General features: G+C 37.4%; 1 protein-coding gene across 1 annotated transcript in view; it reads left to right on the top strand.

The window, feature by feature from the left end:
- The window catches only part of rabgap1 (RAB GTPase activating protein 1), a 76,547-nt gene extending 64,054 nt beyond the window's left edge, over positions 1–12,493 (top strand). The window contains 3 exon segments of the mRNA XM_032539021.1: positions 2,759–2,830; positions 9,041–9,241; positions 11,838–12,493. Coding sequence (XP_032394912.1) covers positions 2,759–2,830; positions 9,041–9,241; positions 11,838–11,960 — 396 coding nt within the window. The 3' untranslated portion in view covers positions 11,961–12,493.
- The last annotated feature ends 12,298 nt before the right edge of the window (positions 12,494–24,791 follow it).

Below are 24,791 nucleotides of genomic sequence, written 5' to 3'. Positions count from 1 at the left end.
GTTAACAATTTAAAGATTTTTACTAATATTTAAAAGGTTACTCGATTGAAGACTTAATAACCCAAAATGAAAAACTAAAAATGTTTAACAGGACTGAAGAGAATTTGAGCAAAAGATGCCAGCAGTTGGCGATCTCTGCTTAGCAGCAAGTAATGTCCTGAAGTTATTAGTTCATTTAAATCTCAAAGACAACAAAAATGAAAAAGGACTATAGATGTAAACATTTTTCACTTAACATCTCAAAAAATGTACACAAAACAACTCTTGTTCCGATCCCTCATGTTTTAAGTAGGCCAAGCAGTCTTTATCGTTAAGATAATACTCAAGAGACATCAACAACCTACAGTGACGAGACTGGTTGAGCATCTCTTCTCCACTTATCTTTCCTTATTTGGCTCCTCTTTTTAGATCTAAACTATGATCAAGCCATTGCTTTCGCAAGGCTAGCTATAAATATTAAAAAAACAACATGGGAGCAATCTGTTTTCATTCATCCCTCTAGTTCTTGAAGAAACTTCTAATTGTATGACATGTCCTTAAGCTGAACCCAGAGCCTTTGATGACTGAGCCTGTAAGCATATTTTGAGTTCTTGTCTCTCTGAATTCCTCCACGGAGATTTTCATCCTTTCTGATCTCATCCTGTCACTAAATGCTTAAATATAAACCTACCCAGATCAAGTGCTAATAGCATCAGCACATTCAGACATTATGCAACAATCCAGCTCATATCGCTGCCTGTGGAGGCAGACACAAATAGCAAGAGGACTAATTTAGAAACAGACATTATTTTTACCTGAGTCTAAAAATATTTATAGCAGATCTGAACACTGATTTTGAGCTGTCAGGGATTAAGAAGTCATTGGATGAGAGAAGAGGGAGTACAGCAGCATTCAATCCTCTGGGATTGACATATTGTACAATGCCCCAAAATAGCCTGCATTGTTTTCTAACCCAGAAAACTCAAATTATTCTTCAAATAGCATTTTCCTTTTTCAGTGGCTGTGAATGCCAAGTTTCTTTTTGTGGGATTAGAGTCAAAAAAGCTTAATGTGCTAATTGCCCCTCCAGCCCACAAGGACAGAGAAGCGTCTGTTAATGTTGAAGCTAAAAGCAGTGTTGAGTGGAGTATTGTAATCTCTGTTGTAGAAGCGGAGTCTGCGTACGTACACTCGGGCCTCTCGGGTATTTTGCCGGGGAAAGCGACATGTGCCAGTGTGTGTGTCTGAGGCCCTAGCATTACATTTTTTTTATTTTTGCAGTTTTAAAAATTCTGATACTGGATACTTAAATACATTTTTTTTGATTGAGCACTGCATCCTAACTGTCTGCTACTAGTTAAAAGTTTTATACATAATGTCAGAAGTGTGAAAAATCAATTAACATACAGCAGCATGTGCTTACAATACTGTATGCCCATTGTAAGCATATATACTGTATACATTATTGACAGTAAAAACAAGAAATTCTAGTTGGAAAAAAATAGAAAATGAACAACATGAAAAGTGGCCCATGGGTATCAGGCCTAGAAATAAGCACAAAACGTAAAAGTGTCAGAAAACAATAACCAGAATGAAGGAAACAAAACTGTTCATCCTGATTTAAGATGAACTAAATGATCCTTGACAGTTTACAGATGGTACAGTGATAAAGATTCCTGACTGAAGACTGACATGTACTTCTCCCTACCTCCCTCTCACATAGACTTTAAAACACTGCAGACCACATTGTCCTCTTCCCCATATTCCTCTTAGCCCTTCTACAAATTATGAAAACATTTAAAGAAAGGAAAAAGCCTACTTCCCATGTGGGGTAGAACACTTAATGACAGAAGGCTAATGGCTCAAGGTAAAGCTTCACAAAGTAAATTTCAGCATTCCAGGGGAGTACTCTAAAAATGAGTACCACTAAAATAAGAAGGCAGGGAGAGTAAAAGAGCAAGAGGGCAGCTGCATGATCAAGAGGGATAAGTGTCCAGTAATGATGAAGGGAAGAGAGAGAGATGGGTTTAGTAATGGCAGTTGAGAGCCAATGAAGGAAAGGATGACAGGAGAAAAAGATAAAAAGGACTTATAGGAGGAAAGAGATGGATATTTGCTTGGTTAAAGATACACAGATAGATGTATACATTGATCTCTAAGGGAGGAGGATGACAAGACATATACGGTATGTGCCACAGGGAACCAGAAAGAAAGGCCGAGAGCAGGAATAGAATAGATAGAGAGGTAGATCGTCTGTCTACAGAGAGGTGGGATGACCCGATGTTCCCGTTAGGATGACTCATATCACATCGATCTCTGTTCGTCGGCAAGCTAGAACATGTGTGTGCGTTTGTGTGTTTTGGGTGAAAGGAAAAGGAGGGTGAATGAGTTTGATGCGTTCATTACATAGGTTTGCTGATATATTAATGTAATAGAAATTTATATTTTCCACATTTTATTTCATCCTGCAACCTTACTTGAACCAATGTTCTAAACTCATACATATTAATAGAATCTGTGGATAATATATACATATATGTACAGTATTATACTCAGACTCAAAAATGCAAACAAGCTACTGTATCTGTATTATGTTTTTAATTGATTTATCTTCATCTAACAAACATGGTGCAGCTCAAGATACAAAAGCTGTACTGTACTTTCACGCTGAGCGTCAAATTGAGTGGCTCAGTAGAAATTAATTGGAGTTTGGATGAATTGTTGATCACGTTGATGGCAGTCTGAAAGCTCTGTAACTGAACACACTGTCTCTGTATAGATCTGCTCCCAGCTGAGTGAACGATTGGAGAAACAACAGACAGCCAACCGAGGAGAACTGGAGAAAATACGGGTACATTTTACACACAAACACACACCTTGAAATACCGCTGTGTGCACTCAAACACTGCTGTAGATTACCAGTCTGGACTATACAGTGAGGAAAAAAAGTATTTGATCCCCTGTTGATTTGCCCACTGACAAAGAAATGTCTATAATTTTAATGGTAGATTTATTTGGGGTGGCAGTAGCTCAGTCAGTAGGGAGATGGGTTGGGAACCGGAGGTTTACTTGTTCAAATTATAGTGGTGGACTGGTAGCTGGAGAGATGCTAGTGTGCACTGCTAAGGTGCTCTTGAGCAAGGCACTAAACCCCCAACTGCTCGGGGCGCCTTTCCATTGGCAGCCCCCTCACTCTGACATCTCTCCATTAGTGCATGTATAGGTACTGAGCATGTGTTCCCCTAGCAGGACTAATAAAGTATACATTATTAGTATTTGAACAGTGAGAGACAGGATAACAACAACAAAATCCAGAAAAACTCATGTCAAAAATGTTATGAATTGATTTGCATTTTAATGAGGGAAATATGTATTTGACCCCTCTGCAAAACATAACTTAGTACTTGGTGGCAAAACCCTTGTTGGCAATCACAGAGGTCAGACGTTTCTTGTAGTTGGCCACCAGGTTTGCACACATCTCAGCAGGGATTTTTTCCCACTCCTCTTTGCAGATCTTCTCCAAGTCATTAAGGTTTTGAGGCTGATGTTTGGCAACTCAAACCTTCAGCTCCCTCCACAGATTTTCTATGGGATTAAGGTCTGGAGACTGGCTCGGCCCCTCCAGAACCTTAATGTGCTTCTTCTTGAGCCACTCCTTTGTTGCCTTGGCCGTGTGTTTTGGGTCATTGTTATGCTGGAATACCCATCCACAACCTATTTTCAATGCCCTGGCTGAGGGAAGGAGGTTCTAATCCAAGATTTGACGGTACATGGCCCTGTCCCTCTTCCCTTTGATGCAGTGAAGTTGCCCTGTCCCCTTTGCAGAAAAACACCCCCAAAGCATAATGTTTCCACCTCCTTGTTTGACGGTGGGGATGGTGTTCTTGGGGTCATAGGCAGCATTCCTCCTTCTCCAAATTCGGCAAGTTGAGTTGACGCCAAAGAGCTCCATTTTGGTCTCATCTGACCACAACACTTTCACCCAGTTGTTCTTTGAGTCATTCAGATGTTCATTGGCAAACTTCAGATGGGCATGTATATGTGCTTTCTTGAGCAGCGGGACCTTGTAGGCGCTGCAGGATTTCAGTCCTTCACGGCGTAGTGTGTTACCAATTGTTTTCTTGGTGACTATGGTCCCAGCTGCCTTGAGATCATTGACAAGATCCTCCTGTGTAGTTCTGGGCTGATTCCTCACTGTTCTCATGATCATTGCAACTCCACGAGGTGAGATCTTCCATGGAGCCCCAGGCCGAGGGAAATTGACAGTTCTTTTGTGTTTCTTCCATTTGCAAACAATCGCACCAACTGTTGTCACCTTCTCACCAAGCTGCTTAGCAATGGTCTTGTAGCCCATTCCAGACTTGTGTAGGTCTACAATCTTGTCCCTGACATCCTTGGAGAGCTCTTTGGTCTTGGCCATGGCGGAGAGTTTGAAATATGATTGATTGCTTCTGTGGACAAGTGTCTTTTATACAGGTAACAAACTGAGATTAGGAGCACTCCCTTTAAGAGTGTACTCCTAATCTCAGCTCGTTACCTGTATCAAAGACACCTAGGAGCCAGAAATCTTTCTGATTGAGATGGGGTCAAATACTTATTTCCTTCAATGCAAATCCATTTATAACATTTTTGACATGCGTTTTTCTGGATTTTCTTGTTTTCATTCTGTCTCTCACTGTTCAAATAAATCTACCATTAAAATTATAGACTGATCCTTTATTTGTCAGTGGACAAACATATAAAATCAGCAGGGGATCGAATACTTTTTTCCCTCACTGTAAGTGGAGCATAATTGCAGAGCTGTGCTGTTAGGGACAAATGTATGAATGTACAGTGGATTTCTTTTACAGTTAGCCTACTAATTAGGAAAATGAAAGTGTGTTGTTTAGACTTAGAATAAAAATGCTTAACACATATTTTACAGCGCTTTATTTACAGTGTATATAACTTCTACATTTGTATTTCATGTATCAGAAATTCTTTGTATTCTTTGAAATTCATTGTAGAGTTGATGCATGGTCAATACACTCCATAGCCCTAGATGCAGCTCTTACCTCCGTGTAGAACGTCAGAGCCTGAAATGCCCAGAACAGTTTAGAGCTCTCACTCCCGGAGTTTGCAGATATGTTGGGAATTATGTTGCCATCTTACTGTCTTGCCTGGCAGTGAGATCAAAGCTTTAGGGGGAAGAATGACAAAGGGGGCCAAGGAGCCAGGGCCAGGCATCTCGCATTCGGGACTTGGCTGGTGAACTGTTTGTTTGGACTGTAGCTGGGAGAATGGCCATTTTGGCAGAAAGCTCTGTCAGGGCTGCCCAAAAACTCACAAAAGGACAGACAAAAGGTTTATTTTACCAAGGACAAGTCTTGTAAAGGATGTAGCAGAACTTCTGTGGGTGGGTGTGTGTGTGTGGGGGGGGAGGGGTTAGAGGTAAATGTCTATCATCTTGTTTGTTCTTGTCCTTTTTTTTTTCAACAATAATGTTGCAGCAAATACAATATAATTTTAAGCAATCACAATTATTCCTGAAGAAGGGTAAAACTGATGTGAATAATATATAATTAGAAATGTTAAAGCATGTTAAATAATATACTGACATACTACAGAAACAATTTTCAGCTCTGGCAATCTGCTTCTTCATTAATGCTCTCATCCACTTCTGCAGGGATGAGCCAAGAAATGTTATGTATAATTGCTATTCAGCTTTAAACTCTGTTGACAATTTAATCCAAATGTGTAGTAGTGTTATGAAATATTAATTTTGAGGGAAAATGTCAACAGACATAGTCAACTGTTGTTGCCAAGAATTAAATGAAGTGCTGTGGACAATGCTGCTTGTTACTGCAAACTACTGCTAATGTATCAAGGGGTCTCAAAGGAGTCAACCTACTAAGCAAGTGAAGAGCAAGTGAAGCAGGTATACTAAAACTATCATTTGTATGTATGTATTTGTGATGCTGTATTATTGTCTTTGATTAGTCTGAGGCTGAGTATTTTAAACCTTCAAACACTTCCAGTATTGCATAGCTCACAAAAATTTCACCCCAAAGGGGTGGTGGTGGTGTCTGGGTGGTGATGGCGAAGTGGATATGACACCTGGGTTCGGTTCCTACGGCGATACATCAACCAATGTCCCTGAGCATGACACTTAACCCCCAGTTGCTCCAGAGGCGTGCGACCTCTGACATACAAAATAATAAAATAATACCAGTCCAACATCACTAACCTCATAAATCATTATTTTGGTAGAAGTGACATTTCTACATTAAAAATAATTTACTAGTAAGTGTTGTAGAGTCATAGAAAACCTACAGACCCAACTGCATGACATGCATGCTGCTCATTCTGTGTAATTGAATCTGTACTTGAAAGGGGTATGTTTTAAATAATTTCAGCAGCAGCAGTGTTCAATTAGTGAGGGGATCGATTCTGTGAAGAAACAGGTGTCAAGTACGGCCCATATTTAAGGAAGGAAAGAAGCAAATCTGCATGCTGGTTATAGTGCATTTCACACTGAAATACTGGACTTTGAATAAAAAGTTGATTGGACAGAGGAAAACAGCAAAGTGCAGAAAATGATAAGCTGCTCATCCAAAATGATTTCAAATGCCTTGAAATGGCATGCAAAGCCTGAACGATGTGGGAAAAATGGTCAACTACCATTCGAATGGATCGAAGAATAGCCAAAATGGTAAAGGCTCGACCAATGATCAGCTCCAGGAAAATCACAGAAGTCTCAAAGTTACCTGTGAGTACTTTTACATACAGAAGAAGGCAATGTGAAGCAAAGCTATCAGCGAGAAGCCCCCGCAAAGTCCCATTGCTGAAAAAAGATATGTACTGAATAGGTTGACTGGCCAAAGGAGAAATGGAGCAACATTCTGTGGACTGATGAGAGCAAAATTGTTATTTTTTGGGTCTAGGGGCCACAGACACTTTGTCAGACTACCCCCATTCACTGAAATCAAGCCACAGTACACTGTGAAGACAGTAAAGCATGGTGGTGCAAAAATCATGATATTGGGATTGTTTCTTATACTGTGTCTTTGGGCCTATTTATTGCATACCAGGGATTGTGGATCAGTTTCAATACGTCAAAATACTTGAATGCTGAAGAGGAAATGCCTGTCAACAAGACAATGACCCAAAACACACCAGTAAGCGAGCAAAGTCTTGGTTCCAGAATAACAAGATTGATGTTATGGAGTGGCCAGCCCAATCCCCGGACCTCAATCCCATAGAACACTTGTGGTGTGACATCAGAAATTCTGTTTCTGAGGCAAAACTGCAGAGGAATTGTGGAATGTAGTTCAGTCGTCCTGGGCTGGAGTACCTGTTCACAGGTGCCAGAAGTTGGTCGACTCCATGCAACACAGATGTGAATCAGTTCTCAGAAATAATGGTTATGCAAATAAATATTAGTGCAGTGATTCAAAGTAACGCAAACCCTTTAGACATTTTTCAGTTCATACAGTAAATGTTTTTTAAACTTTTTAAAAAGCTTTTTTAAACACACTGCTATTATTCTGAACACAACTGTATATAGCAATTGTAAGTCTCTTTGAATAAAAGTGTCAGCTAAATGACTTTTAATGTAATGTAAAATGAGTTGAAAATGAACAACAAAAAGTACCTTAATAGAGTGTTGTTCTGCAGCACACTCAGTATGCTTGTCTTTGTATGGATTTTCTGTTGCTTGCTGCTTGCACAAATGTCCTGTGCCTAATAATAGCTCATCACATACAGCACAAGGGCACCCAAAAAGAGCTCATTGATAAAAGGGCATGATGGAGTGCAGCCCTGACAGAAGAAGGAAAGCATAGTTGGCTTGTACGGCTACTACACTAATGAGCTGCCATGGTTCAGTAAATAAGCAGAGCACAGTCTCTGCTCAAATTAAAAAAATATAATTTCTGCAAAAAAGATAGATGAGGCACCTTTTAGTTTAGAAACACAAATCATGTCATAGTTTGCCAATAAAATGCCATAAAACAGTTGTCATAAAGTCATAACTAAAGTCCTACTCTTGGAGGTTGGCTTCAAGTGTAGTCAGTTTTTGTAAGCATCAGCTGCTGGCCTATATTTTTAGCTAACCTGGAATGTTTCTTTTATGGTTCCTATTTTGCCTTTCTTCTCTGTTTCTTTTACTCTTCTCAAGTAGTATAAAGATTATTACAGTGGGTACGGAACAAAAATCTAAAAAGTTCACTTAATATACAGAAAAAATATTTAAAAAAGAAAAACTAAAATATCACATGGTCATAAGTATTCAGACCCTTTGCTCTGTGTTGAGTACACACACCCTTTTGAGCTACTGTTGCCGTCTTCTTCTTGGGAATGATGCAACAAGTTTTTCACACCTGGATTTGAGGATCTTCTGCCATTCTTCCTTGCAGATCCTCTCCAGTTCCGTCAGGTTGGATGGATGAACGCTGGTGGACAGCCATTTTCATATCTCTCCAGAGATGCTCAATTGGGTTTAGGTCAGGGCTCTGGCTGGGCCAGTCAAGAATGGTCACAGAGTTGTTCCGAATCCACTCCTTTGTCAATTTAGCCGTGTGCTTAGGATCATTGTCTTGTTGGAAGGTGAACCTTCGGCCCAGTCTGAAGTCCTGAGCACTCTGGATGAGGTTTTCTTCCAGGATATCTCTGTACTTCAAAAAGTTTAATCTTGGTCTCATCAGACCAGAGAATCTTACTTCTCATAGTCTAGGAGTCCTGTTTTTTTTTGGCAAACTCTATGCAGGCTTTCATATGTCTTGCACTGAGGAGAGGCTTCCATTAAATATGAGTGTCACAGCAAAGGGTCTGAATACTTATGACAATGTGATATTTCAGTTTTTCTTTTTTAATACATTTTCAAAATTTCTGTCAAGATAGGGTGTTGAGTGTATATTAATGAGAAATAAAATTAACTTTTTTGATTTTTGGTAAATATGGCAGCAATGAAACAAAGGGTGGAAAATGTTAAAGGAGTCTGAATACTTTCCATACCCACTGTATATTATAAAGAGAAGTTACTACCTTTTTTCCCCCCTAACCTTCTTTCATCCTTCTCTAGTCCAAAGTGGAAGGCTGTGAGAAGTGCAGTAGTCTTTTCAACAAAGAAGGTCGTGTGCGGGCCGCTGTGACCACAGCACCTGCTGGGGGGACTGAGGAGACAGATGAGGAGAAAGAGGGTTTAAAGAACCAGCTGAGAGAGATGGAGCTGGAACTAGCCCAGACCAAACTGCAGCTGGTGGAGGCTGAGTGCAAAATCCAGGTACAGTAACACACAGTTTTGGCCCAAAATGAAACTACACAGTGTGAAATTCAAGGTTAACATACACGATTGAAGCCACAGAAATGTTCATACATAACGAGGGATTTCCCTGTCACATGATTTACCCTTGATTTTGGAGGAGCTTGTGAGTTATGCCTGATCTATTGAGTTGCAAGTTAACTGTAATCAAACTAGTTCTGATCCCATCACGACTCGTCTAGCTAAGGCAGAAGCCATTATACAGACAGACCTTGAGCACAGTGATTAAGCTATACTGGCCTTTGTTGCAATGACACATTCAACACTACTTTTATAAAGAACATATCCAAGTCAATTTAATTGGGAGAATACGGTTGGCTGTATTAAGGGAGTCTAGATAATTTCCAGTTAGTCCAGTCATGTATCTGGAGGATATTTTGTTTTGTGTTTTTATAACGTGGGCAACCTGCTTTAATGTTAAAGGAGTGTGTCATCTGCACAGCAATTAAAGCGGAGGTCATATTTCTACTCTCATGACTGTATCAACCCTTGATGAGAACCACATAGGACTGGGCACCAAACGTTGATACTTTTATTGTACCAAACAAAATACTCCGATCCTATGAGTATCAAAAAATTATTTAACTTTTGGTCCCTGAGAGCGTGTAATCGCAAGCTTATCGTCCCTCTCTGCATATTAACAAAGAACGAAAGTCCAACACACACACGTGCAAAGGTGCGAACAGAGAAAACGTCGGCTCTGCAGTTTTGTTGATGTCACGGCAATGCCGATAAAGTGGTTTCAAGTGTATTGAAACAGCGATATGATATTAATGACAAGCCCAAAGAAGTCGCGGTGCTGTTAACGTTACACTTCCTGTGAAACAAGCAGGCACAACAGTGGATTCTATTCCCTGATGACTGACTGACAGGCTGAGGTTGTAAGGCAAGGCAACTTTATTTCTACAGCACCTTTCAGTAAAAAGGCAATTTAATTTCCTCTGCACTTAAGTTAGTTCTCCATTATGGTAGTTCAACAAGGCAGTCACCAAGTTAATTGTAAAAGGTTTGTTTCCTTATGAAGTTTGTACTTAAAAGTCTTATATTCCTTTGCATTTTAGTCAGTTCAATATAGCCTGTAATGTCAGGCTATATTTAACTAACTAAAATGTAATGTAATGTCATTTTTTTATTTTCATTTTTATTTATAATATGTTCATGTTTTTGCAGAAAGGTTTCTCTTTTTTTTGTTAATTTTGGTCCAGTTTGGAGTGAGACCAAACCTAAGTATCTGACGGGCGTATACTCCTATCCAAAATCACATCCAGTGTTATTCTGAGTGAGCAGTGTCACCAAAACTGTTTTCATTCACAATTAAGGTGGAAAATAAAAGTTTTGTGTTTAATGCATTTGTGGTGATTTTGAAATGGATTTTAAAACGTATGGTATCATATGTTTTCATGGTATATGTAAAAAAAAAGTATTGTTAAGGAACCAGCATCGAAACTAAGGTATCGAAATTGGCACCGAATCAAAACATTTTGAAGGATGTCCAGCCCTAGATACCACATGAAAAGAAGTACCCGGGAGCCGATGCTCCACAAATCACAGCAGAAAATTAGCTATTAACAGACATGGGAGTATATTGGTGAGCTCCACTTTATTAAGGTTTATAATGATTAGTGACATTGCTGTAATTATGGGTCTCAAACTCCGGACGGGCCAATTGGGCCGCGATGATATCTTGTGGCCCCTATTGAATGCAAAGTTAAGTGTAGTGCGGCCGCGCGTTCGAGAATTTGTAAATTGCGTATTCATTATGGGCTACCGTAGTAGTCTCCTGACACGGCGTAACGGGTCTCAGTAGCTGAAGTACCCTTTGGGCAAATCAGAAGTTTGGACAATGATTTGTTGTTGTGAAATTCACCAACCATATCAGATGGGGCTTAAAAGACCGGCAATTACCGACCGTTTGGAGGAAATAGTTGTTTTTTGGAATACTGTTGGGCCCAGCCAGAACCAGACTCACTTCCAGCGGCCAAGAATTGATTGCCTGCTGTAATGGGTCAAAATCAGTATGACATCTATTAATTAGAGAATAGCAATCTTAAGAAGTGGGGACCTTTAAACGTAAAAATATTAAAAAAAAATATTATATATATATATATATATAATATAATATGTGTAACCACAGTTGCTGTCATTTAACGGGCCGTGTGGAAATAATTGGGGAAATCAAGAAAATTTCAAGATTTGTTTTCTTAAAAAGAGATCAGTGTGGTGAATTTAAAAAAAAAACAGACCAGAAGAAGTATTTACGAGGAAAGCTTATGAAGGAGCTCTGAATGGAGTTTATCAAAAATTTGTCAAAAAAGAAAGATGAGTATACATCTATGATTACGGCATCTCTTAGATTGGGAGACAAATTGGGATCAAACTTGCTGATTAAGAAAAGAAAAAGTGGTAAAAAATACTAGAAATCTTTTAAAAAGTACACAGAGGACCATACAAGAACAAGAGCTTAAATGTATTTAATTTGTTATTTATTGGCAGACTTCTTTTGACCCCTGTTGTTCTGTGATTGTCATAGTGATAGTTCTCTTTCCTCTTCAATCAGGACTTGGAGCACCACCTGGGTCTGGCCCTCAACGAAGTGCAGGCTGCCAAGAAGACCTGGTTCAACCGAACGCTCAGCTCTATCAAGACCGTCACTGGGTCCCAGGGCAAGGAGACCACCTAACCTGATAACCCCGTCCTCCAGTTTTACCCAGACCATGTCTGGAGCTCAGTGCAACACACTTCCCTAAAAACCTCTGGACGCCTAACTTAACCAACTGGGCCATAACTTAAACATTGACCGTTAAATCCCAGGATGATCATTAATACAGACTGTGTTACTTGTTCCTCTTATCAAGAATGTCCTCATGTTTTCCTGTTCCCAACGCTCCTACTCTTATCACCCCCATCCATGTATTCTCCTCCCCACAGCCAAATGTGCTGACGAGAAGGGGTTGAAAAACATGATGAAGTACAATGGTACCACTTTCCCCAGAGACACAATGTGCTTCCAAACACAGAAAGAAAAGTGTAAAAAAAGAAAAGAAAAAAATGCTTGATTTATTTCTGTCTTTGTACTGCTGATATTAAAGACCCGCAGAAGGAAGGTAGGACATCTGACCTGTATCTGACCTGACGGGGTAGAGAAGAAAACACTCCGTCCTTCCAAACTGTTGTGCGTGCTCCCCTCTAAACTACTGGCCAACTAGTCCTTGTGTAAAAAAAATAAAAAATAAAATAGATTAAGGTACGAGAGCTTATAGAAGCCTTTTCAAAACTGAGCTTTTTCTAATTTACGATTAACAATACATTTCTTTTTCTATGTATGTACATAAATGTGCTTATGTAAAGACGTGTGTGTGTGGTGTGTGTGTGTGTGTGTGTGTGTGGTGTGTGTGTGTGTGTGTGTGTGTGTGGTGTGTGTGTGTGTGTGTGTGTGTGTGTGTGTGTGTGTGTGTGTGTGGTGTGTGTGTGGTGTGTGTGTGTGTGTGTGATACGTACACGTACACGTACACGTACGCATGTTGTTTTTGTGTTGACTATGAGGTGTATGTTCATATATGTGAGACTGATGAAAATGTGTTTGAATGCATAAATAATTGACTGTAATAATGCTAAAATGTGTGTATAAAAGAGAGTGAGACAGCGCGTGAAGGTCCATGGGAAAGAAAAAAAGCACTAAGGTTATGAGTGTGTGCATGCATGTTAGGGGAAAAAAAGGTTTTCCCTGGTTGTCTAGTTTCCTTTAATGTTTAAACGTGTATATGATGTGAAAGAAAAGTTTGCTGACAAAGCCTTGATCTGAAGGTTGATAAAAAATGATACTAGTGGATATGAATATATAATTTACAGTAAGGAGACATGCACAAATGCTGTTGTGACTACCAACAGTAGCAGCATAACTTTCCTCGCATCTAGTTTCAGAAATAAAACATGATTAAGGTTTGTTTGGTTTAGAAGTCCCAGCACAAAGACACTAAAAAAGGATCCAAACCATGCAAATCTCTGCATGTATTTTACAGTATGTGTATGTATGTTACAACACTGTTATACCCCAGCGTAGTACTTGTCACAAACTATAAACATCACTTAGGGGAAGTGTAAAGTCAAAATGGAAAGCACACACACACATACACAGCAGGTTGCAATGGCTGCTGCACTTAAACACATCTTTAAAAACCCCCCCTGCACTCGGTCAAAGCACCTCTGGGATGAGGTGGAACAGGATAACCACAGCACAATTATCTCGCAGCTTCCAAAAATCTGCAGGAATACTTTGACTTTATCAAACCAGCGTGGAGCGAAGTCCACACCTTGTTTCATTCATGCCTCAAATAATTGAATGTGATCAAGAGGAAAAATCATGTTACTCAGTACTGAGAGAGTGGAATTTTTGAAGTGGCCACTGAGTGTATACAAACATTGTTGTAATATCGAGGCAGAAAAGAGACACACACCACACACACACTTTTAAGCAGCCAGAAGTGACGCTCTGCAAGTGTGGATCAGTATCGAAGGAGTTTCACCGTCAGTCAGCCTTCAGAGGGATGTCGTCTGAGGTTAAAGCAGCATGTCTAGTTGAAATGCACTCTAAATCGGTCCAAAGGGGGGTTAAAAAGGGCTTGCTTGTGTGTGTGTTTTCATATTTAGCTGACTAGAAAGGGGGCTCAACAATATTCCAATTTCTATTCATACTCTACTGATCAGATCAGACTGACTAAAAATAAACTGATAAAGCTATATTTCTTTTGCCAGCCCCAAATGAAGGTGGAATGTGATTGGCTGAAATCTACTGGTGATGTCAGAGGAAATGTCCAATTGAAGTTGAAAGAAACAAAGGAACATTACTCTAAAGGCACTGGCTTGTATATAACAAAAGATTTGAGTTTATGTTTATGATTTTCTACTCTGTAACTATGACTAATGTTGCCTACTTGTACCTACCAATCTGCTGCCGTGCTACAGTTTAATCCACAACAATGTTATGTTTTTAGTGTTTATTTTGCTCCATGCTTCTCAATCAGACTGCTGCTTGGTTAATTAAATGCCAAAACGTAGCTTGATCATACAACCGCAAAAACATTATCAACATGTGGACATGTCATAGTGTAGGATGCATTGTGTATACTTCATGGATTTCAATATAAAGATACCAACACAAAATGAGTCTGCCTCTTTTTTGCTAAAGGAAAGTCACACAAAGCTCAACAGACATTAAAGTAGACAAACTGAAGTTAAGCATAAAGCATCACTACTATGATAAAAAGTCGTAGTAGTGATCGATAAAAGTGATGAAAGGCATAATATAGTATGTGGAAAGAGTGATAAAAAAGTAAGTATGGTATGTTGAAAAGAGTGATAAAAAGTCATGTAGGTTTTCATAAAAAAGTGAAAAAAATATAATATGTTGAAAAAGTGATCAAAATGTCATAGTATAGTAAGTGGAAAAAAGTCATGAAAAGTCATAGTATACCAAGTCGACAAAAAGTGATAAAAAAGTCATATTATAGTATTTCGAAAAAAGTGATAAAGTTCCAGTATATGTGGAAAATAGTAAAAAAAAAGTCATAGTCTAGTATGAGGAAAAAAGTCACAGTTTAGAATGTTGAAAAAGTGATTAAAAAAAGTCATAGTATGTCAAAAAAAGTGATAAAAAGTCATAGTGTAGTACGTCAAAGAAAGTCATGTAGGTTTTCATAAAAAAAAGTGATAAAAACATTACAGTATAATATGTTGAAAAAAGTGATCAAAATGTCATAGTATAGTAGGTTGAAAAAAGTCGTAATAATTCATAGTATAGCATGACAAATAGTCTGTACATGCCATAAAATGAACATAAATATGTTGTTTCCATCCTTAAAAATGGCAATAAATAAAATTTAAAAAGATTCTATCTTTTGTATCTCTGTAAAATAAATGTTTTATTTCTGTGATTATGTGCCTGTATTGACTTCATTTTGCACTGGTAGCAAGGAGGCCTTGAACCCAATGCGGGTACCGTATGTGTCTAGACCAACCTATGCCACCAACGTAATTCCACTCAGAGCTGTTCTCTTGGCATAATGAGCTAACTCATTTTGGGTTGAGACCTTAACATTCAACATTCCTCTCCAGGTTTTGAGTCCACAACCTTCAGACAGCTCACCAGGTATCTGGAAAGTATTTGCAAAGCTTGAAATGCAATGGGTTTACATTGTACTCATTGTCCAACAATACCGGAGCTAGACAATGAAAAACTGGTTACAGAGGGGGGATCGATTGTATAACATGCTGAGAATAGTGATGAAAAAGTCATAGTATAGTATGTTGAAAAAAGTGATAAAAAAGTCATAGTATGGCATGTTTACAAAAAGTGATGAAAAAGTAATATTATAATATGTCGACAAAAAGTGATAAAAAAAAGTCATAGTATAGTATGTCGAAAAAATAATAAAAACGTTACAGTATAATATGTTGAAAATAGTGAAAAAAGTCATATTCTAGTATGAGGAAAAAAGTCACGGTTTAGAATGTTGAAAAAGTGATAAAAAGTCATAGTATGTCTAAAAAAGTGATAAAAAGTCATAGTATAGTATGTCAAAAAAGTGATAAAAAGTCATAGTATAGTATGTCAAAAAAAGTAATAAAAAATCATGGTATAGTATGTCTAAAAAAGTGATAAAAAGTCATATTTAGTATGTCGAAAAAAGTGATAAAAGTCATATAGTATGTTGAAAAAAGTATAAAAAGTCGTAGTATAGTATTTCGTAAAAAAGTGATAAAAAAGGTCATAGTATAGTATGTCAAAAAAGTCATAATTAGTAGTATTCGAAAAAAGTGATAAAAAGTCATAGTATGTCTAAAAAAGTGATAAAAGTCATAGTATAGTATGTCAAAAAAAGTAATAAAAAATCATGGTATAGTATGTCTAAAAAAGTGATAAAAAGTCATAGTTATAGTATGTCGAAAAAAGTGATATAAAGTCATATTATAGTATGTTGAAAAAAGTAATAAAAAGTCGTAGTATAGTATTTCGTAAAAAAGTGATAAAAAAGAGTCATAGTATAGTATGTCGAAAAAGTCATATTACAGTATTTCGAAAAAAGTGATAAAAAAGTTGCAGTATATGTTGAAAATAGTGAAAAAAATCATATTCTACTATGAGGAAAAAAGTCACAGTTTAGAATGTTGAAAAAGTGATAAAAAGTAACATTATAGTATGTTGACAAAAAGTCATAGTATAGTATGTCAAAAAAAGTTATAAAAAAGTTACAGTATAATATGTTGAAAATAGTGAAAAAAGTCATATTCTAGTATGAGGAAAAAAGTCACGGTTTAGAATGTTGAAAAAGTATTTTAAAAAAAGTTATTGTATAGTATGCCGAAAAAAGTGATAAAAAGTTACAGTATAGTATGTCGAAAAAAGTAAAATTATAGGTTTTCACAAAAAAGTGATAAAAACGTTACAGTGTAATATGTTGAAAATAGTGAAAAAAAGTCATAGTCTAGAATGTTGAAATAGTGATAAAAAAAATCATGGTATGGCATGTCGACAAAAAGTGATAAAAAAAGTCATGGTGTACTATATCGAAAAAAGTCGAATTGTAGGTTTTCAGAAAAAGTGATAAAAACGTTACAGTACAATATGTTGAAAAAAGTGATCAAAATGTCATAGTACAGTAGCTTGAAAAAAGTCGTAATAATTCATAGTATAGCATGACGAATAGTCTGTACATGCCATAAAATGCACATAAATATATTGTTTCAATCCATAAAAATGGCAATAAATAAAATGAAAAAAAATTCATTGTTTTTTATCTCTATAAAATAAATGTTTTATTGATTGTTTCTGTGATCATGTGCCTGTATTGACTTCATTTTGCACTGGTAGCAAGGAGGCGTTGAACCCAATGCGGGTACCTTATGTGTCTAGACCAACCTATGCCACCAACGTAATTCCACTCAGAGCTGTTCTCTTGGCATAATGAGCTAACTCATTTTGGGTTAAGACCTTAAAATTCAACATTCCTCTCCAGGTTTTGAGTCCACAACCTTCAGACAGCTCACCAGGTTTCTTAACACACTGAGCTATTTGCGAAGCTAGAAATGCAATGGGTTGATTGTATAACACGATGAAAATAGTGGCCAAAAAGTCATAGTATACTGTCAAAAAACGTCATATTATAGGATTTCGTAAAAAGTGATAAAAAAGTTACAGTATATGTTGAAAATAGTGAAAAAAGTCATAGTATAGTATGCCAAAAAGTCGCAGTATAATATGTTGAATAAAGTGCTAAAAATGTTGATGAAAAAGTCACAGTATAATATGTTTAAAAAAAGACAAAAAGTCATGACATAGTATGTTGGAAAAAAGTGATAAAAAAGTCATAGTGTAGTATGAGAAAAAAAAAAGTCTGTTTAGTATGTTGAAAAAGTGATTAAAAAAAGTCATTGTATAGTATGTCCAAAAATATTGATAAAAAGTCATACTATACTATGTCAAAAAAAGTGACGTTATAGTTTTTCATACAAAGTGATAAAAACGTACAGTATGTGCAAAAAATTTATAAAAATGTCATAAAAAGTCATAGTATAGCATGACGAATAGTCTGCACAGTTCTGTAATTTTTATTTATTTTACAGGGATACAAAACATTGAATTCTTTTATTTTATTTACATAGTATGTCGAAAGAAATGATGAAAAAGTCATAGTATAGTATGGAAAAAAGTGATAAAAAAGTCATAGTATAGTATGTCAAAAAAGCGATAAAGTCATAGTATAGTGTGTCGGAAAAAAAGCGATTAAAAAATCATAGTTTAGTATGTTGAAAAACGTCATAGAATAGTGTGTTGAAAATAATCATAGTATGCCTTAAGAAATATCATAAAAAGTAAAAGTATGTCAAAAAACAGAAAACATTTTCATAAGTCATGGTATATTATGAATCATAGTAATCGTCATAGAAGAGTAAAAAGGTCAGCATAGTATGCCATAAAAATGTCATAGTATAGTGTATCATTTAAAAGTAAAAAAGTCATAGTAACATATGCCATAAAGTACGTCAAAAAGTCATAGTGTATGACGTCACAACAAAAGTAAGTAGTAGTAAAAGTAGTAGGATAGTATGCTTACAAAACTTGCATTTCCCCATTAGCTAGGTGGTGTAAGAACCGGGCGTAGAGAGACCTTCACGTCATGGTGTCAAGCAGCAGTCAGCCATCACCAAAACAATTCTTTCTGATACCTTACTTTGTTTTTCTACAGACTAAAACAAGCCAAAGCTCTCAAATGTTAAATATTGTCTACACAAAAGAAGCCTTCAAATAGTCTAAAATTGAAAGGAATTCAGGAACTATTTGATCAAAGAATAGATAAACATTACCAGACACCTAATGTCAGCGTCCCACACTTCATACACAGCAGAAAGAGGGTACAAAGATTTGGAAATAGTGTGATTGTGAAGCTGAATCAGCTACCTGGTGCTGTGACATTTCAACTATGTCAGTCTCTTTGGTTTAAACAGCTCTGCTCTCAGCTGAAAGAACCAAAGAGTAAATCGGCCCTGAGAAATCCACCGTTTGATATTAAAACTAGCTCGGAGTACTGTGAGCTATGAATTAAAAGCAATACCTTGCTCCAATATGAGTGAATATTTTACATTTTGATACTTTGTTTTGCCATTTGACCATTACGAGAATGAATGCAAATAATGAATGTAAAGAAAAACATTTGTGCATGTATTTGTATATTTGTTGTCTAAATAAAAAAACTAATCTATTAGCCATCTATTTTGTTTGTTTTTGGTCATGTTTAAAACAGAAAATAGAAAAAAGCATGGTATTTCTGTTTATTCTTTCAACGGTACAGATAAAAAAAAAAAAAAAAACTTACACGGACCTACCGGTCTAATTATATTTATATATTTGACCGTGGATCTTAAAAACAAAACCGCTTCTTGCATCCAGCTGAATTAACACATTATGATGATATCTTGAGTAGCTGTTGGAAATCAAAACCAGTGTCTGAACTATTCTGACCCTGCTTTTCCACATCAACACCTCCCCTCCCTCACTTTTAACAAGAGCATGGAATGCTGCTTTGGAGGCTCTTCACTCATCTTAAGATGTCACTGGGTTTATTTCTTTATTGGTGGTTTGCATCTTTACCTGTCTCCCGAGTTCAAAGTCATATTCTATAAAAATCTAAAAAGCCAAACATGTCCTTTCCTCTGCCGCTGAAAAGGAGAAAGAGATAAAGGAGGCCCATGCAGTTATAATGAGACTTCGCTAACTCACCTCTTGGGAGAGATTTTTGAACATGAAAATAAACCCGTTTTCTCCCAGCTAATTATATCTTGTGAAAATATCCTCTGTCAGCTACTCGAACGAGCCGTTTCCCTCAAGCTGGATGGAAATCTATCTGCAGATTTTACTTACTTTGGCTCCAGTTCTATCTCTCATCTTCTCCTTCCAAGAACATCTCTCATAACATATGGCTGTGTCAGGGATGAGTTATTTTCTGCCATGGCCAGTGAAAATGTACAGTGTGCACTGATTGTGCCTGAGGCCTCACATGTATCTTTTGGAGTGTTTACAACCTGTGTGCGGGCCCATTAAATAATCACCTTTGGCTGTTGGGATTTTAGCTCTGAGTCCGGCACTGCGGCTGCAGATTGCAAAGCAGCAGGCATGACGAGTTGGAAACCCGGTACCTGCAGCGGCTGGAGGTAACAAGCGTCAGCATTACGCAATCAGCTCGACACCTCTCCCACTCCTCTTTCTGTCCCACGTTACAGAGCTATAAATACGACCAGCAAGGCAGCAACAGTTACAGCAACCGAGTAAAACGCAAAGGTGGAATGCTGATGGGACGGGCGTCTTCAGTTGCTGCTCATCGTTGATGATTTGTGAGTCAGGGATCAAGCTCTGTGTGTGTACGCCAGTGTGGAGCTGTTTGGACTGTAGAACTTCCCAATAACCTTCTGAACTTTCTGTCACCTCATCTCCTGACTACACACACACACACACACACACACACACATACACACACACACACACACACACACACACACATACACACACACACACACACACACACACACATACACACGCACACGCACACACACACACACACACTGAACTCATGCTTCTTGCCAAATTTTAAGTAATAATCCTGAAGATTTTTATTTAAATTCTTCAACTCACTTGTGTGTAAAAAGCAGCATACTGTTTTTTTTTTCTGCTCTCTGCTTGGAAGTGAAAATAAGATTCATATAACACATCTGCAAATAGCACTTATCGCCATATTTTCCGCCTAAAGAGAATGAAACCGCGATCTCCGAGATTGTCACTTTAACATTCGATGTGAAAAGTAACCAAGCACATACAAATAGGTACATTTTTGGTGTACATTTGAAAAGGGTAAGTTCACAATTCTTTATGTCTGCTTAAACACAATTATCACATGGTGTTGGTAGCTGTAACTGTCTACTAACTTCCTAATGCAATTCCAATGGAAGAGATGCTGGACAAAATGGGTGTGAGAGTACTAAAAACATGAACCCATTTATTAAGACTAAAGACAGATCTGTTGCTAAGAGTTTTTTTTTTGCAGATTTACATTTCAAATTGAGCATGAGACAATCCAAAAATAATTGCTGATTTTGTTGATGCTGTTCGAGTGTGGTGACAATGAAATTTAGAAAAGCCTTACAGGGTTTGATGCATCAATAATATAACATGGATGGAAACATTTAGCTGGAATCAAACGTTTTGGCTATTAAGGCGTGCCGATGGGACCATCCTTCAGTATCAGTACTTTTGACTTTTGATCAGTCATCTGATTGATAAATTCTGCTGAAATTTCAGCTACATCTGATAGTACCCCCGACTATATTTTAATGTGAAGCAGGTCCTACCTCCATATTAAAATATATTCACTGAAATGCGATTAAAACAAAGGTTACTGTAAGGTAAAAAAAAAAGAAGAAAAAAAGACTAAATCACTAAATCAATGCGTGCTGGATATATTTTACTGCTAATATTTGTTTCATTTGATCGAAGAACATTTTTGGAAGCAAGACCTTTACTTTTAATGTTGACACTTTCAAGGATTTAGATATTTGTTTCATTGTTTCGAACACGGAATACAGCATGTTTTCTCTTTTGCTGACTTAGACACACTTACCTGTCCTTTTCCATTCTTTGCTTACTTTTGGAGAACAGCGTGTGAGTATTTGGATGCTTGTAGCGGCCCTTGAAGGTGAAATCTTGAGCGATGAATCGCATTAGTTTTGTCGCCGTTATCTCATTTGTTCAGGAGAGGAGTGTGACAAAGCAGAGCCGCCACCTGTTTACAAAAGATATTTTGTCTGAATGCAAAAATTACACTTCCCACTCTGCTGTGTCCAATTACTTTGCTATTATTTCCCTCTTAATGGACAATTAAGCCTGAGGGTATTCTCAGGAAAATAAACATTTTCTTAATCCTTGACACCTGAGTCATGGTTCTCAAGGAAGTTCTGGAATGTTGAAAAAAATAACAAAAAGCTCCTCTCTAACCTACTGGGAAGTCTATTCTTTTTACACTTAAATTTAAACCAGAAATACTTCATCACCTTGTTTCCCTTTCATTTTTAATCATGGCCAGAACACTTATTTCAGCACTGATAATAAAACGTCCTATTTTGATGAACAAAATAAATCAGTTTTCTGTTCCACTTATTCCACCTGATTGCCCTGGTTTAATATCAATTTACTTCCACTAAATTCCATTTCAATCAGTGCTCTTGTTCTCCAGCTCTCCAACAGACTTCACAGGTTTGAGGTCACAAACATGTCAAAAAGCGGCACGGAGGGCAATGCAGTAATCTGCAAAGAATGATTTCAGAAGTCAAAGTTTGTACAGTTAAAAATCCACTACCCAGACTTTAAACTGTCCCTGGTAACATGATAAAGAGAAGAAGGTACGGCTGGTTGGCCCAACTGCAGTGTGGAGGAGGAAGACGAGGTCTGCACTAACTTTAGCATATTACGATCTCTCAGGAAATGAATATCATGATTCATTTGAATCATAATGCTTCTTCCATTAATTGCAGTTGGGCTTCTTTTTTTTCCTTCTACCAACTACCAATAAAACGTCTTTTTATTGGTAGTTTCTAAGGCAAAACGTGTTGCATGCAACTTCTATAAAATATTATAGAAATGGTTTTACAAAAACAATTACATATACAGACCTGAACAGGTCTAGTACAAAAGATAATCAGATTTAATAATAATCAGAGTACAGAGCTACTCCACTTACTTTTTGTCACCACACCTCGTTTAGTTATCAAAGCTAAGAGTTACAATAAGAGCCAAGGGGAGGTTTATTCCCTAGCTTCTACTCTATCAATGAAGGGTTGCCAAGTCTTATAAAATGATTCAACGGAACCACGCAATATACTGTATATCTGATTTTTTTTCCAGTTTTAGGTGCCGTCTTTGATCAATATAGTGAAAGGGTGAGGTTATGCTTGTTTTCAGTTCAGTAGAAATAATCTACGCAGTAGAAGGGTTATGAATCTCACTACTGAGAGAGGGTCCTGTCTTCTCCCGGTGGTCCCAATTTGGGTTCTTAAAGGTGTCCTGCCCAGTGGAGTTGCTTCTTACAACAAGGTAGCCACCTGTAAAAACTTTGCTCCAGACAATACTGGTGGTAAAAATCAATCCGCAACATGCATCTTTAATCAATCATTTTGCTAATACAGCAAACTGCTTTGAGGCTGTGGTGGCCGGAGATGTGGATAGCTTCCCTTTATCTCCATCATGAGCAAAATAGTGTAATTAAAATTCAGTTTTCAACAAATTGCAGTATTTAAAAGTTTTTTTGAGTTGGTGCATGCAACAATTGCTTTTTTAAAACAAGACCCTTTTTGTTTTGCTCACTAATGTTCATTGTAAATGTGGATTTCAGAGATTGCCTTCTGGTTCCTGCTTTAAAAAAAACAGCCTACCCAGTGATCATACCCAACAGATAAAACACTCCTCCATACCTTCAGCCATCTCACTGCTGAACTCAAATAGAGAAAGGTAGTAGCATAACCACCCAACCACGCTTGATAAATACTGCTTTTGTACTTTATGTTTTCACTTTTTATTATGTATTGTATTTGGTTGATGTTGTGTTATTTCTGTTGTCACTGCTGCACAACCAATTGCCCCTCTGTGTAGGAAACAAATAAAGTTCTACTTGACTTGATATCTTTATTGAAATAGCTGGCTGTTTTTGTTGATCGTGGCTTCCACATTCACTTTGACAGAGCACCCTTCTACCTGTAGGTTTTTCACCTTAAATGTCTCTGATCAAATGAAAAGGGTGCACTTCCTTTTTGTCTCTTTTTGTGTTTTGGGTTCTGGGTTTATATACCATACATACATGCCTTTCTCCTTCCCTGATGTAAATACATAAATCAAATGATGCAGTTTCCGATGCTCATGCAACAAGATAAAAAGTATGCATTTATGATAACAGGACCCTGAAATTGAAGTTAGTCATTAGTTTTAATATTTACACTTGGCTTTTCTGTGGGAAAAGGCCCATTGTTTCCTATTAACATTTGACAAATAGCATTTTCTGTGACAAACCTCTGGAATACTCTAACAACAAAAATGAGATACTGTACAGCATACAAGAGGTTTAAAATTGATTTTTATATTATGTATACACAGTACCAGTAGTATAAGTATAGTTACATATACTGTATATGTAATAAAATAATATACAAATTATAATACCCCTGAGACAAATTAGTAATTTGGGGCTGCATGAATAAAAGTAGCTCAAGTATGGTTAAAATGTTGTTACTGCTGTTTATTTATTCATTATTATGTAGGCGCACTATAGTCTAGTCATGAAATGTTAACAACTGGTGCAAATTGGTTATTTAACTAAGAGAGCTGGTGGCAGTAGCTCTGTGGGGGTGGTGTTTTGGCTTGGTGACCCTAAGGTGGCCCATTAAAGTCAGACCAAAATGGAATGGTGCCAGTTCACCTCCTGAACCTGGGCCCTGCCGAGGTGCCCTTGAGCAATGCACTGAATCCCCACCTGCTGTTTATGGCAGCCCCTTAGCTCTGACACCTCTTGATTAATGTATGTCTATGGGTCCTGTGTATTTCAGGCCGTTCTGGGTACTATAACAACAGAGTGTTAACATTTAATTTCTCTATTAAGGGATTCATAATGTGGTTATCTTAATAATAAACAACACTTACCAAAGAAAAGAAGCTAATAACTTCACGGCCCAGCAACATTCTTCACTTGATTTTTTTCCAATAGAAAGGAGTAACGTTACCTCACCCGAAACCAACGTTTTTGAATATCAAACAATCACCTCTGTTGCTTGAAAAGTAGCTGATATATTTGCGGTTTAACTTTGTAAACGTTACTCCATCGAAAGCTCAACAGATAGCAGCATTGCAGTCTCACGTCAAATAGTGCCAAAAAATGTTACACAATCACGCAATAGCATAGGATGATCTCTGGTGTCCGTATCT

The sequence above is a fragment of the Etheostoma spectabile genome, chromosome 16 (assembly GCF_008692095.1).
Source record: "Etheostoma spectabile isolate EspeVRDwgs_2016 chromosome 16, UIUC_Espe_1.0, whole genome shotgun sequence".
NCBI classification, from domain to species: domain Eukaryota; kingdom Metazoa; phylum Chordata; class Actinopteri; order Perciformes; family Percidae; genus Etheostoma; species Etheostoma spectabile.
The sequence above is the reverse complement of the archived record's forward strand: the minus strand, read 5'-3'. Positions and strand labels throughout refer to the sequence as shown.